At 38.8% G+C, this 15762-nt stretch overlaps 2 protein-coding genes across 3 annotated transcripts in view; one reads left to right on the plus strand and one right to left on the minus strand.

Annotated features, from left to right (window-relative positions):
- cacna1db (calcium channel, voltage-dependent, L type, alpha 1D subunit, b) overlaps positions 1 to 2683 on the minus strand; it is a 135059-nt gene extending 132376 nt beyond the window's left edge. For both annotated transcript variants that reach the window (XM_053503895.1, XM_053503894.1), the window contains exon 1: positions 2367 to 2683. In XM_053503895.1, the coding sequence (XP_053359870.1) occupies positions 2367 to 2421 (55 nt within the window). In that variant the 5' untranslated portion in view covers positions 2422 to 2683. The remainder of the gene's footprint in view (positions 1 to 2366) is intronic.
- On the plus strand, positions 1704 to 15510 carry dcp1a (decapping mRNA 1A). Its single transcript, XM_053503898.1, has 10 exons — positions 1704 to 1868; positions 4015 to 4055; positions 4174 to 4301; positions 8924 to 8990; positions 9580 to 9709; positions 9844 to 9954; positions 11397 to 11828; positions 11976 to 12035; positions 12831 to 13037; positions 13167 to 15510. The coding sequence occupies exons 1-10, from the start codon at positions 1719 to 1721 to the stop codon at positions 13245 to 13247; spliced, it is 1407 nt and encodes a 468-aa protein (XP_053359873.1). The 5' UTR covers positions 1704 to 1718; the 3' UTR covers positions 13248 to 15510.
- The last annotated feature ends 252 nt before the right edge of the window (positions 15511 to 15762 follow it).

Below are 15762 nucleotides of genomic sequence, written 5' to 3' on the forward strand. Positions count from 1 at the left end.
ATTTGTTAAGGTTGCTTAGAAAAATAGTATTATGGCAGATGACAAAGAAAATAAAAAAGTGCTGCCCAATAAAAATGTGAGAAAACTAATGTTATAATGTGTTATGAGGAACGGGCTACGTTTAATTACTCATAATACTTTTTTATATGTTTAAAAATGTAACAAAATTTGGGAAAATATAATGTTGACTCAGGATATTTATAAAATTGTGAGACTTATAGAATCACAATTTTAAATGAATCAGTGATGAGAGGTGTCTGGTGATTCTCATCTCTACCACCAAGTGGTGCCTTGTTCGCTTCAGCTAGGCAACATGCTAGATTTGTAAGGTAGTTAGTTACAGTAGCATTCTAGCTAGGCAGGAAATAAAAAAATAAGTACATTAGACCCTCTTCTCCTTGTACTGAAACTCGCCAAGACTTTTAAGTCATGAAATAAATGTAGTGCTAAAACTATTTAGCAATTATAAGTTACCCAGTAGAGAATACATAATCTATTTTTAAACACAAACACGTTAGGGAAGATGTTGATTTACATTATTAAATGCTTAAAATAAATTACTGTGTAATTTTTTAATGTGTAGCTACAGCTTAATTCACTAATAACTACGACAACTTCAGGATAGAATGCTACAAAAAATGTTTTACGTACACATTTAATAGTTCTTAGACTTTTATTGGAAATTTTAAAAACATATACAAGACAATGTCATTTGGGCTGACAAGGGGTTTTAGTGAATACTACTCAAATAATGCGTGTACAAAATATGATTAAAATATTTTCATTTTGGTCATGGCGTGAAGAGTGGAGTCTATCCCAGGGGACTGAGTGCACAAGATGAGGTACACCATGGATAGGGGACCAAACCATCGCAGGGTACACACACACACATACACACACACACGATGGGCAATTTGAACATCTTAGTTAACCTAACCTGCATGTATTTTTTAGGGGAAAATGGAATACCTGGAGGAAGCCCACCAAGCACAGGGAGAGCATGCAAACTCCATGCGCACACATCAAAAGCTAGAATTGAACTCACAATGAAACGATTCGTTTTATACTATATTTCATTTCAGGATTGAATTTATTATTTAAATTTTTTTATTTTTTTTCTTTGCACTGCAAACAAAATGTGTCTTGTTTTTTTCATGAAAATATACTTACCTACATGTCATATCTTACTATATTGCACATTTTAAGTTAACTTAAGTTTAAATAAGTTTAATTTATACATTTTATATTTTTCAATTGATTTTTTTTATTGCAACTTTGTAAATTGTTATTTTTTAAAGTTTACATTTCTCTCAGTGCAATATTTCCTTGCAGTAACATCCTTTCTGTCTTTTTGCTCTACCCTCTCTTAATATTTTTTAGGTCATAAACAGCAGTATAAGCATTTACAAATAAATTTAACAAATAAATTTTATTTTGAATTAGATTTTTTTTATCATTTATTTTTTTTTATTTGGATTTAAAGGTCAAAAATCGATAAGATGACCCTGAAATATATATATATATATATTAAATCCAACGCAATACTTTTAAAGCTATATAAACTTTTTTGCTTTATTGTTTTTTTTTTTTTATAATGTATTTCACCGCTGTCATTAACCACCTGGTGAACGCGGAACCATCGATTGCGTGCCTTGGTTTACAACCCGGACAGAAATATGAATCAGGGGTGTCCTCGGAATTTCTTCCGTGCTGTCCTTATGCTAGCGTTCAAGATGGAGTCCGTCAACAAAGCTGGACATCTGATGAGTCTTGCGGCTCTGCAGCAATATGACCCGTATATTAACAAGCTGCTCGATGTTACCGGGCAGGTCGCGCTCTATAAATTCAACTCGAAAGCAAACGAATGGGTAAGAAGTTATTTATATTTTCTAATTCTCCCTCACAGCTAACGGCGTTAGCTAACGTAAGCCGAGTGCGCGCGAGCTAAAATGCTACGTCTTGTTCCCATACCCGTGCTTATACGTGAAGCACACTTGATAAATAATGACTTGTACTCCCTGTTTAGGGCACTACGTTTGGGAAATTGCGCCATTTCAAATGTAACCATGTTTATGGAGAGATGTATGTGAGCTAAGTGCCGGACAGCGGGTTGAGTTCAACTTTACGAGGCGTCTCAGCGCTGTCAGGTCCGTTATAACAGAACACCGATCAGTGTGTTCGCAAACGCCGTCTCCCTCTAATCTACTTTCATACGCAGATTAAAAAAACTTCTTTCCTATTGTTGGTTTTCTTGGTCACTAGTCAAGTCAGCTTTGGAAAGAAAACTTCATTATCCGCTTTTTGTAACCAGTAAAAGTTAAAGAATAGTTAATCAGTGAACGAAATTTCCACAATTTTTCTCTTACCCCAAATGTAGTCCATCAGCCACGACATGATGCGTGATGTGTGAAGTTTACTCATTTATTCCGATGCTATTGATGCCCAAAAAAACCCCTAAAGAAAACGCATCGCGTCCACAGCATTCCCGCATCATCATCATCATTAGTAGCATCATCATCTTACTCTCATCAAACCTCGCCGAGATTTACATAGAAAAAAGAAAAAAGTCGCTACTAGGTTTTTCTAGTAGTTCCTAACACTGTACGCCATCGGATTAACTATTTAAAAAACACAACCAAAAGTTTTTTTCAAATCTAAAAACTCCAGTAGCAGCCATCTTGCAGCCGGAATTACTTTCTTCTCCAGGACTTAATTTGGTATCACTCCACGCCTTGGATGGAGGTGTGGCCCAATGTCCCTTTTTCTTTTTCCTTTTCTTTTTCCTTTTTTTCATTCTGTTCTTTACCCCAGGACTGTTTTAGAAGTTTTGCAGTCCAGCACACATGTGAAAGCCAGAGAAATAAAAAATAAACAAAAAACATTTCTTTATAAAACATGTACAGGTTCTGCTGACCCAAAACACATACACTACTGGTCAAAAGTTTGAACACATCTTCTAATATCCTGATTTTTCCTGATTTGTATTTCAATAAAAAATGAATTTATATAGTGCTTTTAACAAAGGTCATTGTCACAAAGCAGCTTTACAGAATAAGATAAATAGAGAAATGATTATGAAATGTGTTAGGGCACTGGTGGCTCAGTGGTATGTGTTTCGGCTGCCATGCGAAAGGCCCTGAACGATTCCCATCCAGTGCACAAATCCCAGCCACTGGATGCAGTGCTGATGTTAAGCAGGATAAAATGGCAGGGTTGAACCAGTAAGGGCATCCGGTGTAAAAACCTGTGCCAAGCTTCTGTGTGCAGACCGGATGGTCCCCTGTGGCAACCCCTTGCCGGCAGCAGCCAAAAGACCAACGACAAATATAAAATTTGTGAGAAAATATGTATGAATTAGAAAGATTCGATTTTTCCTGATGAGTAAGCCGAGGGTGACGGTGGCACGGAAAAACTGCCTGAGATGACGACAACTTTGCAAGGAAACAGACTTAAAAGGGAACCGATACTTGTTTGGGTGATAACGGATAGCAGAGATTGATCTGCAGTCATACTGTGTGTTACACGGCTGAACGTTCAGTATAACAGGAAAGATGTGTAGTTAAGTTATATGAAGTCCACTTTTGTTATTGGAGGCTCGGGTACAAAAACTATTTCAGTCTTGAACTGTTGATTGAATTCAGTCACAAGCCATCAGAGAACAGCAGTCTGCATCAGCCTGAGTCCAAGCCTGAAGTGTAACCAGTCAACACGTGCATCCCAAACAGACCACATGGGGCTTAGAACAGTTGATATTGAGATGTATCTGCTACTTATGCTCTGTAAAGCCTTCATAACACCTCTAATTTGAGGTGCTGTTAATTTGTGATTTTTTATTTTTTTTTGTCTTAAAATAACTGACTGTTGTTTTTGTTATTTTATAGTTTTGGAAATAAAAATCCAGTATTGTTGTTGATTGTAGATCCCAACTTGTGTTCTGTACATCCGATAATTGTTGCATGTAAGTGTCTGTGTGTACTGATTATGAGGAATAACTGTTTTTTGTTTTTTCTTCAGGAGAAAACTGATATTGAAGGCACCTTATTTGTATATGCCAGGTAAATATGATCTCTATATATACTTGTCATACACTAACATGACTGACTACACTATTGCCTTTAAATTAGTGTAAATGCTTTTCTTACATTTTGTATGTTCTTTGTGTTATTTCTGCAGATCAGCATCGCCACGGCACGGCTTCACTATAATGAACCGTCTAAGCACTGAGAACCTGGTGGAGCCGATTAACAAAGATTTGGAGTTTCAGCTTCAGGATCCCTTCCTCTTGTACCGGAACGCCAGCTGTAAGTGTGTAAATGTCCACTTTGAAGGTTTAGCCCACTTAACCTGCGCTTCAGAAGAACAGTTGAGCAAAAAAGTATTTAGTCAGCCACCAATTGTGCAAGTTCTCTCATTTAAAAAAATTCAGAGAGGTCTGTAGTTTTCATCATAGGTATACCTCATAGTTGAGGTATACCTAAGAAAAAAAATCCAGAAAATCACATTTTAGGATTTTTAAAGAATTTATTTGCAAATTATGGTGGAAAATAAGTATTTGGTCACCTACAAACAAGATTTCTGGCTCTCACACAGACCTGTAACTTCTTTAAGAGGCTCCTCTGTCCTCCACTCGTTACCTGTATTAATGGCGTCTGTTGGAACTCATTATCAATATAAAAGACACCTGTCTACAACCTTAAACACTCACACTCCAAATTCCATAATGGCCAAGGTCTAAGAGCTGTCAAAGGACACCAGAAACAAAACTGCAGACCTGCACCAGGCTGGGAAGACTGAATCTGCAGTAGGTAAGCAGCTTGGTGTGAAGAAATCAACTGTGGAAGCAATTATTAGAAAATGGAAGACATACAAGACCACTGATAATCTCCCTCTATCTGGGGCTCCACACAAGATCTCACCCAGGGGGGGTTAAAAAGATCACACTGTGATCATCACAAGAACTGTGAGCAAAAATCCTGGGACCACACGGGGGACCTAGTGAATGACCTGCAGAGAGCCGGGACCAAAGTAGCAAAGGCACCCCCAGGAACGCACTTCGCCGCCAGGGACCTCTGCAGTGCCAGACGTGTCCCCCTGCTTAAGCCAGTACATGTCCAGGCCCCTCTGAAGTTTGCTAGAGAGCATTTGTATGATCCTCCGTGTTTGGAGGTGAAAGAATGCTGAGTTGCATCCAAAGAACACCATACCTACTGTAAAGCATGGGGGTGGAAACATCATGCTTTGGGGCTGTTTTTCTGCAAAGGGACCAGGACGTCGGATCCATGTAAAGTAAAGAATGAATGGGGCCATGTATCGTGAGATTCTGAATGAAAATCTCCTTCCATCAGCAAGGGCATTGAAGATGAAACGTGGCTGGGTATTTCAGCATGACAATTATCCCCAAACACACCGCTCGGGCAACGAGTAGTGGCTCCGTAAGAAGCATTTCAAGGTCCTGGAGTGGCCCAGCCAGTCTCCAGATCTCAACCCCATAGAAAATCTTTGGAGGGAGTTGAAAGTCCATGTAGCCCAGTGACAGCCCCAAAACATCACTGCTCTAGAGAAGATCTGTATGGAGGAATGGGCCAAAATACCAGCAACAGTGTGTAAAAACCTTGTGAAGACGTACAGAAAATGTTTTGCTTCAAATATCTGCACTTATGTAAATAGATTACCATTTGCAATTTTGGTAGATGCTAAACTGCATTATGTTGCGGAGTACCTTTATTATGTAATGCCAATTAAAGGTTTGTTTATCTATCTAGAACTACTTGTAATTCCTGCTTCAGGCTGTGCTGTCAAATTTCCGCCTGACAGTAATTGCCTAGCTAAGCAGCTTCAACAGAACACAATGAGCATCAGCCATAAAACCACCTGCCTAATATAGTGTAGGTCCTCCAAAATAACTCTGATTCATCATTGCATCACAAGATCTCTGAAGGTGTCCTGTGGTATCAGATAATAAAGTAGTATATGTAACGAAGTGTGGCCTCCATGGATGAGACCCAACCATCTACATTGATGTAAATGAAATCGTGATTCATCAGACTTGTCACATCTTTTATTGTTTCATGGTCAAGTACTTCAGTTCTCCTCACTTGCTCATTCTAAGTTTAGAAATGCATTCATCTAGCCATCACAATTTGTCCATTGTCCATTTGTCCATTGTCTAAATCTCTCGGATCCTTTTGCTTTTCCAATTTGTCCTGCTTCCAGCGCTTTGCTTTAGAGAACTGACTGCTCAATTGCTGGCCACAATGTCCCACCCCTTAACAGGTGCCACTGTAACAAGAAAATCAATGTTATTCAGGGCACCTGTTATTGATTTTAATGTTTTGGTTGATTGTTGCATTGAAGCATTGCTAAAACAAGGGTGATTCCATGACAGCAGTGCCATTTATCTATTGGAACACTTTTATTAAGAATGTCATTTTTAATTATTTTAATGATCAGTTTTCAACTCTGAATCTAAGATGACGGGGGTCTTTTTTTTTTACTGTGTTTCTCTATCTCTTTATTTTTTCTTCCACTAAAAATGGCAAAATGAACATTTTGCTTTTCAGTAAGTAGCAGGGTTGCTAATTTTTAGCATAGAAACGCACAAAATGTTATCTGCACCCATGCTGCTGGCATAACGACATTACAAGGAACCTTTTAATTTATAATTTAGTTAACTATCAAAATTGTAAACTTCTGACACTAAAGGTTGCAACTGAAATAACCCCCAGATCAGACACTGACTCCAGAGTCTTGTACAGTGGGCACTATGCAACACATGCTTTTATTTTTTCCCGACCACATTTCTTCCACAATGTTGATAGTACTGAACCATCTTTCCAGTTTTAATTATATAGTGTTAAAGGGTTCTTAACCCAGTTCCAGTCATTTCCAATCTCCTTAGCTGTTTTCTTTGCTTGATTCAGCCTGATAATTTGACCCTAATAATTTTAACAGATTTCCAGGACTACCTGAAATCTCAGTCTATAAACTTAAAAGAAAATATTTGGGATTAAGTTTCATCTCAGTTTGTAGGATGGAGAATTACTTGAATTATACTCTGCCTCACTTATAGGTTGCTTTTGAGCCAAACATATGCTGAATTTAATAAAACAATGCATGAAGTGTGGTATAATTAATCAATAGCACACGAGAGGGAGTGCTGTTGAACTAAATATCAGCACAGATGTCATGGAGTCATAGGCAGAATGTTTATTTAATTAGTCATTTTGCTCCACCAACACGCACAGACCTGCAACTGGATTGTACTTTATTGATGCTAAGCGTCACAAATGTTGATCATGTTCCTGCACACTGGATTAAATGTTACAACAAGCCATGGTCCAGTATTTCCAGAAAAATTTCCATCTTCTCTGGAAATTGCTGGTTACAATGTAATATTAAGCTGCCGACCAACAGTTAGTGTAATTAGTGTATTGTTACATACACATGCTTGAAAGTCCCAGTGCTGTTGTACTGTATATCAGCACTGATGGAATGCCTCTTCGTCCAAGCAAAGTACTTGGTCAGATCTAAGGTTTGTATAATGGAGTCTATAAGCAGTTGATGTCCTGCTGTACGAGCAGATCAACAGCTTGTCTGAATTATAAGAATAAAATTCAAAATTCCTAGCTTCTTGAAACTTTTTGCAGATGTCAGATAAGGTTCCAGATAGTAAAGTCTTGTATTCTGGAAAGAAGACATGTTTGTAACTGAAAGTAAAAGAATTTTTTTTTTTTTTTTTCATTTTCAAATGCTAAACATTAAAGCAGGTCCTTAGCAATGCAGGACTCCACTGTTGTCTGTATATACACACTTTAGATCATGTCAAAAGCCCTGCGCTATTGGTTTCCAGGAATAATGTAAAACGTTCAGGTCGGATGTTCATGAGAGCTTCCAGATCTTGGAAGAAAGGAAGTCGTGCCAATTGTGTCGTCATTTTTTTAAGCTACTTTTACTGTAGCTATGAGGGTGATGTTAGTAATTAACATAAACATGTTTTTCATCAAACATGGACATTAAGTTGCTTGAAATCACTTTACAACCCTATATTCTGCAGGCATGTACAGAACAAAAGTTTCTTTACTGTCTTAATGCTTGGATGTAGAGGCGGGCCTAGTAATCAGATTATATCACGGGTTTATGAGGGTTAGTTCTCACACTGAAGCATCACTATATCAGTCAATTTACAAAAGTAACATGCAAAAGCCTTACCTCTGTTAGTACCATTTAAACATCTTCCAAGCGTCTTCTGGAAGACAATCTTCCCCTTGCGCCGAAGGTCATGAAGTTCATGATTGGGGTTCGAGGCCAAGCCAAGCAGAAGCATCGTCTCGCGGTTGTCACCTTTGGCGAGCTCCATTTTTGCTCCAGTACAACATCTCCTTCAAAATGTTTAAAGGTTCGTTGCTGGATCTGAGCTCTTAACCTGACCAGTCACTCTGATCAAGATCAGGAATTACAGACTAATAAAAAGTAGGTCAAAAGCAGAGGTCTGGAGAGTTGCACATCATTCGTATTCATCCCTTGATCGTGTGTAGCTGTAGAGCTCTCCAAAGGGAGAAAGACGACGAGTGGCTGAGAGAACGAAACAAAGTCCCCAAGGCTTCCAGAGCGAGAGAGAGTGTTAGATTTGTGTGCTCTGTCTAAGCAGCACGTGTAAGGAGAATACCGAGTGTCGGAGCTGTCGGCGTGAAAGAAGGCAGAACAGAATTCCTCTCTTATCTGACTCGATCAGAGTGGAAATAGGAAGGGGTTACTTTTGGAGGTGTTATCAGTGTGTAAGACTGAGCTCGAGTCTACATGACCACACACACACACACTGCAGTTTAGTAACATAATAGACGTTAACGGATATGAGAGGATATGGATGCTGTGTGGAGAATTATGTAACTCAATCTGCCTCCCTTTTTTTCCTTTGTCTTTTTAGTGGGAATCTACAGCATCTGGTTCTACGACAAGGCTGACTGTCAGCGCATAGCACAGCTGATGGTCCAGTAAGTATGAAATGTTTGTGAGCTAGGGGGGAAAAAAATCCTAACATGCATAAAAATAAAACTTTTAATTGATTGAGCACAATGTGCACCACAGCGTGACAAGTGCTGGGCAAACGCAGTTGCCAGCTGCACACTGAGGAACCCTTGTGGGAGCCTAGCAACAAGCTGAACTTGTTACCACGGATGCTTGTTACCATAGTTACAAGGTTAACTCCGATGTACCATCTGGGTGTAAGGAGGTGCTTATTCTGCAGTCATAAATTTAGATATGTGCAGTTTTAAAACCTTAATGAATTTAAACGTTTGTTATGAGATTACTGTTATTCTTCCATAGTAATCTCATTCCATGTTTTTTATACTGTCATAATACTGGGGGGTTTTTCTTCTTTTTTTCTTTTTTTTTTTTTTTAAACATGGCTTTAGTTTTAGAGCCCTGTATTTAGCTGTCTTATCAAATAATAGTGTTCATTGGTACACCACTGCCATCTTATGGCCAAAATGTGCAATTGATTTTAAAAGCAAACTATAACCCGCAGTGTTATACAGGATCACTTTGAGATTTAACGCTTGGTGTTTGTGTGTTTTTTAGAATAGTGAAGCAAGAGACGTTGCGGGCTCAGCAGGCCTCTCCAGATCGTGGCCGGACGAATGGTTGTGTTGAAACGAGGCCGATGGATATCCTGCAGCTGCTGAGCAAAGCCAAAGAGGAGTACCACAGGGTGAGCCTGCAAATCGCTCTTATATGGTCTGCTGATCTTCATACTGATTTTGAATAGAGAGATTTACTAATACACAAATGTATCTTTTTGTGTGTGTCTCCCTCTCTCTCTATCTTCTCTCTCTGTCCATACAGAATCAGTCTAATGATGCCGAGTCACAGGTGAATACAGATGTTACTCCAACTCCTGACCCAGTTAAAGTCGAGAGCATGAAGCCCACAGTTATAGCTGCTCAACAGGAGAAGGTACTGCTGCATTCGCACATTTACTGTTTGCAAGTCATTTAGACCCAACCGTAATATTAAAGATTCTACAAAAATCTGTATTTGTGATCATAGAGCTTTGTGGATTTTGAACCAAACAAATGAGCCATTATATAATCAAGTGTTCACCAGAACTTAACTCTTGTTTATGAGATACGAGAGTTCAGTCTGTTTGTGTGTGTTGGCTCAAATACGTACGACTTCACTCGTCCTCATGACGTCGTCCTGTTTTAAAAGTATCAACATACAAAATCTAATCTCTCCTACGCCATTTCATTAGCACTTGCAATAATTAGTTTTTGCTTACTTCAGTACTTTTTGATGCTGCTCATGATATTTTCATCATTTATGTTATTAGTGTGTTGATGTTTTCATGTATTAAATAGCAGCTAAATCTGTATCGCTATAAAGACTCAAGTTGGTGAATTCTATTTGGGGGTGGTCACATATTGCCACACTGACACCAAAATCTACGTTTTATATTAAATTTTAATTTATATGTTTGCATTTAAAATGGTAAGATGAAGTAGTTCCTCTATAATCCTGCAGATGGCATGCTCTAAACTCGTCACAATTTGGCAGGAAGCCCAGCACTCTGTGGTAGAACCAAATTATTTGCTAAGCTTGTTTAGATTTGTAAGAAAATCTTCAAAATGTAACATTGAATCAGGGATCATGATTCAGGTGGTCCCTGGTGATTATCATAGCTGATAATGATCCGATATAGATATTGTTACTCGATACAGATATATATAAAGGAACGACGGCAGCCAATGACACATTTTCCACCACAAAGTTTGAGCTACAGGTGAAAAATTTTGAAAAGCAGTGGTAAATTTGATCCTCTAAAGCTGAGGAAGTTAAACAAAAAGAAAACAATACAATGGCTATTATATGGGAGTGTTTAGATATATTGAAGACACCAAGCGCAGAGTAATCTAGTAGAATTTATGCAACGTCAAACAGAGAACTGCAGAACACGCTCCTGCTCAGTCCAACTAAATTTTAGCAGCCAGTCACTTTTTTGGCACAACACCGACCTGTACTGCATTGTACCAGTGCACGCTCCAGCCAGGATACTCTTTAATCTGGCAGCATTATAAAATTTTTGATGTTCAGCATGGACAAAATATTATGGTCATATTGTTTGGCTTATCGCACAACCTTTCCTCAACCAATCATGTGGCAGTAGTACACTGAATAAAATCAGGCTGATGCAGATAAAATCTTCTATTAATGTTCACCTCAAACGTCAGAGTGCGGGAAAAGTGTGATCTCTGTGACATTGGCCATTGCAGTGGCTGTTGGTGCCAGATGGGCTGGGTTAAGTATTTCAGAAATTGCTGATCTCCTGGAAGTAGCTTTCTTTAACGTTATAGCATTTCAGCATTTTTGTTTAATCCGTGCACCATTTGTGTCCGCAGCAAACACACGGAGTGGTGAAGCAGATCACAGTGGAGGAGCTATTCGGAAGCTCTTTACCCAAAAACCCAACCCCCCCAGCCGAATCGATTTCTGGCGAGAGTTTCCTGCGTGGAATAAGCTACGGCCCTCCTCCCGTTGCCTTGGAGCCCCTCCTTACACAGTGTCTTTCGGCAAATCCCCTCATCCCACAGCACTCCATCTCTCCCGGGAGGGCTGAGAATGTTCCAGCACTTGGCGGGCATCGTGGCCAGACAGGGCCTCAGGCCGCGCCCCAATATATAAATCCACTCAAAAATGACAGTCACGGGATCCCCAAGCCGACAGCAGTGCCAGGCTTCATGCCCAGCACACTGGTCACGCCACAAAGTTTCAGAGAACCTACACCCAAAGCACCGGCAGTTTTCACCAGCAAACCTGCAGCATCCACACAAGTAAGCAGCGCTGAATCAGAACTGCCATGTTTTTATTTTATTTTTTTTATTGATTGGTAGTGCAGAGTAAATATTCATGCATGTTGTATCTCTGACTGTTTTTCCTCGCTTACGTAATTTGTCGTCTCTTCTGTTTGCCTCATGAAGTGTAAAGAAGCCGGTACATTTGCGCAGCCACAAGCCCCGAATCTGGTCAAACCCATTCCAGTGAGTACACATTCTGTATATAAGCACATGTATATGAAAATCTTTTTGCCAACGTTATTATTATTTCCCCTTACTTCCCACTGACATGTACAGTACTGTGCAAATGTCTTGACCCCCTCCCCCCAAGCTGGCAAACTGCCTAAAGATATAATTCAATAATTTATTATGTAAAAAATCTGTTCCAACTACTCAGCATTCAGCATCAATAGTGTATTAATGACCAGACTGATCATGTCGTCATCATCTGATGGATGGAAAAGTTAGTTAATAAATAACAATGGGGAAATTGTATTATTACAGCAGCCACCTGTTTCTCATTGGGTCATCCCCAAGAAGCCTAAAGAATTATTTCTCAAATGAAAAAAAATACAAGACTACATGAGAAAATTCTATAAAATCAGACTTTTGAAGCAAAATATGAAGAAATGATTGTGTCTGAAGACATTTGCACAGTGCTTTACTTCACTTTTAAGGTTGTTTTATTGAAGAGTTGAATTTGCGGATACAGGTCAAGAGACTCACTTAACTTTCACATCAAACATCAGAATGAGGGAGAAATCAGATCGCTGTGATTCTGACTTGGTCTGATTTGAGTGTTTAAGAACCTGAAAATCACTTGAGAACAGATTGTCAAGTTTATTCTGCTATTACATATGGCTTTTGACATTGATTAGAAATATTAGTTATATTTTAGTCAGACTTGCTGTACCATTTGCACCATTTATTTAATTTATTTTTTTAATCTATCGTCTGAAAGCATGCATGTGCCTTTATGAGTTTCTCGTCTTGTTTCAGACCAAAGCTGGGCTAGTTGTGCCAGGCGAGGAGCTGTCGTTGCTCCTTTCCCCCAGCGTATTCCAGCAGTCCACTACAAAAGCCCCAGAGCTGCCGAGAAACCCTGCTCCTCCACCGTCACCCCCTGCCTCCCTCGGTGCTGCAGAGCATCCCTCAACAGTGTACAGCAAGGCACAGCTACAAGACGTTCTCATACATTTGATAAAGGTACACATTCAAATGGAGCAAGACTACATTTAGCTTAAATTTTTAGATATTTTCTTTTTTTTTTTTTTTTTTACTGCTTAAACTGAAAATTAGATTTAAAATATTGGTTTCTGTTTCATCTATTTTAAGAACGATGCCCAGTTCCTGAGCACAATCCACGAAGCGTATATGCAGAGCCTTACCAAAGACCTCAGCAACGTCAAACTATAGCCACTCACCCCAAACTCCGGGACTAAGCGCTCTTACTATCAGCCCAGGTGGCTGCATTTAGGACAGAACCACTGCAGACTGGTGCACTCCTTCTCTCATCGTATCTTAGTCACAGAGGATTGAATCCAAACACACTTTATTTCAGTGCTATTCTGCAAGTACACAAGCTTCAGGATGACTAAGTAGCCATGGCTGCCTCACCTCTGAGCTGTGGTTATTTTGAATCGTGAGGGGAAAACTACTCACTTCTTTTGTCTTATCGTTGTTCATCTCGACCTGCCAGGTTACTGGTCACTCTGTCTGACATTCTGTCTAGCTGATGCTTACGACTAAATTTATGAAAGCAGGTGCAATACAGGCATTTTTGACACCCATGTTTAAGGATGCATTCCTGACTTTTTTTTTTTTTTTTTTACTTTATTTTTCAAGAACAGTACTCATGTTGAAATGCGACACCTACTTAATATAATTAACTTTAGTTAGCCCTGTTTGTCTTGCATGTTGCCACAATGAACTCAAGATCTTATGGTGATAAACGGTACATTTAATACAGCAAAACTGCAGCAGACCAGAGCGATGTCAGTGAGTGCATTTAAACACTTTGCACCTTAATTCACAAGCAAAGTACAAACCTGAATCTAAAAGTCCTTAGTGTTCCTTAGTGGCAACAGTTTCTCTGCATGCGCCATCAACAAGATTTAGAATTAAAATAAAAATTGTTGTTGATGATTCAGTCTCTCTAATCCTGCTCAGTGCAGTCACTATTAAGGACGGTTTAACACCATAAGATGGATGTTTTGTCAGGATACTTGTCATCAACATTGCTTTAATTTTTCTGCTATCTGAACATTAGCTTGACAGTATGACCTTCAGATGTTGGTGTTGAAGCGTGCTTGAGTAAACCAGACCGATGCCAAATACGATTGCAATCAGATTGAAGCCTCCCTAGTAACCATGTCTGCACTTTCACGATATTTGGATGCAGGTCAAAATCTGAAATATGGTAACCTTGATGGATTACTCCAGTGCTTGTGATGCATTTTAAACTGCAGTAGTGTTACTGCAATAAATAAGCTTTATTTGCACTGGACAATAAGAGTACAACTGCTTATTATTATAGTTTGATTATAAATGACATGTTTAAGTTATGAAACACCTTTTGATCCCTTGGATAAGCTGGTCATGTTTGAATATTTCAGTCTTTAAATTTATTCTGCAGGTAAGGTTTTGCTGTTACTTTCATTCGTGCTAACTTGATTAATAAGCACAAGATGATGGCTTGTCAAGATGAGCAGGACGTTTTAAATAAAGTGGAATTGAGTAAACTTTAAGAGCTTGCATTGAATTGTTGGTTTACAAGGTAACTGACGTGTATCTAATAAATGTTCAGAACCTTTTACTGGTTAGTCAAATGCCAAATAAAAAAAGCAAACCTGCAGTAGCATATGATTATTCTGTGTTAAAACATTTTCTATGATATAAATTACTCCATTTTGTCGCACTCCTTGTCATTGTTGTTGTTCAGTTGGGTTGTTCGGGAGCAATGGGGGATGTTGAATTACTTTTATTCTTGTTCTGTCTCTCTTGTGTTTAGACACATACAAGCTGAGTCTTTTTAATGCATTTTTTTTTTACTTTTTAAATTGCTGTAAATTTATAATTTAACCCCCAAATGTCTGTTGTTTTGTCATTATGATTCATGTTAAAATTTTGCATGGAAAATCATGAGTGAAAAAAAAAAAGAAAATCCTCATGTTTCCACAGCCACTTTTTTACAATTTAAATCCTGGAACATGCCGGTGTCATCAGAGAAGAAAAACTCCATTGATATGATAACCTGGTCATTTGGTACACCCCCTGACTTCATTTTGTCACGTAACGTTGCGGACTGAACGAACTGAAGTAACCCCAGATCATAACCCTGTCTTCAGAGGCTTGTACAGTGGCCACTATGAATAATGGGTGCATCGCTTAATGCACTTCTTTTCTTATCCTGATGCACTAATCTATCTGGAGTAGGGTCACTCTGAACTTGTCAGATCACATGACCTTTTCCCGTTGCTGCCACCCCAATTTTTGCTCCATAGTAAATTAAAGCCTTTTTTCTCAATAATTTTATTAATAAGTGGTTTTCTTATGGCCACACAGCTGTTCAGTCCCAATACTGTGGGTTCTCATGTGTATGGAAATGCTCTTACTTTCACTATTAGCTTATTGTTTATTATTTACCATGCAACTTCATTAAAAGGTTGAGATTTCAGCACTGTCCTTTCAGGTTTTCATAATGTATTAAATGGTTCCAGTTCCAGTGATTTCAAATCTTCTTTGTTGCGTGATTTAGGCCAATAATTCGACCATTCTCAAAGGCCACGTTTTTTAGCCAGGCAGTGTGTAACCAAACAAATATTGTCAGTATCCAACTTTTGTGCCTTTAACTAGCCATTCAAGTTGCATGAAGTATTACGCTCACAAACATTTATATAGTTTATAGTTTATTTCACTACTTCAAAGCTAG

The sequence above is a fragment of the Clarias gariepinus genome, chromosome 9, assembly GCF_024256425.1.
Source record: "Clarias gariepinus isolate MV-2021 ecotype Netherlands chromosome 9, CGAR_prim_01v2, whole genome shotgun sequence".
In the NCBI taxonomy this organism is placed as follows: domain Eukaryota; kingdom Metazoa; phylum Chordata; class Actinopteri; order Siluriformes; family Clariidae; genus Clarias; species Clarias gariepinus.

Bases quoted from the DNA above. Each gene is read 5' to 3' on its own strand.
- dcp1a (XM_053503898.1), top strand. From the start codon at position 1,719: ATGCTAGCGTTCAAGATGGAGTCCGTCAACAAAGCTGGACATCTGATG. The intron at 4,056-4,173 runs GTAAATATGATC...TTATTTCTGCAG, and splicing joins ACCTTATTTGTATATGCCAG to ATCAGCATCGCCACGGCACG. The intron at 9,955-11,396 runs GTACTGCTGCAT...TTGTGTCCGCAG, and splicing joins TAGCTGCTCAACAGGAGAAG to CAAACACACGGAGTGGTGAA.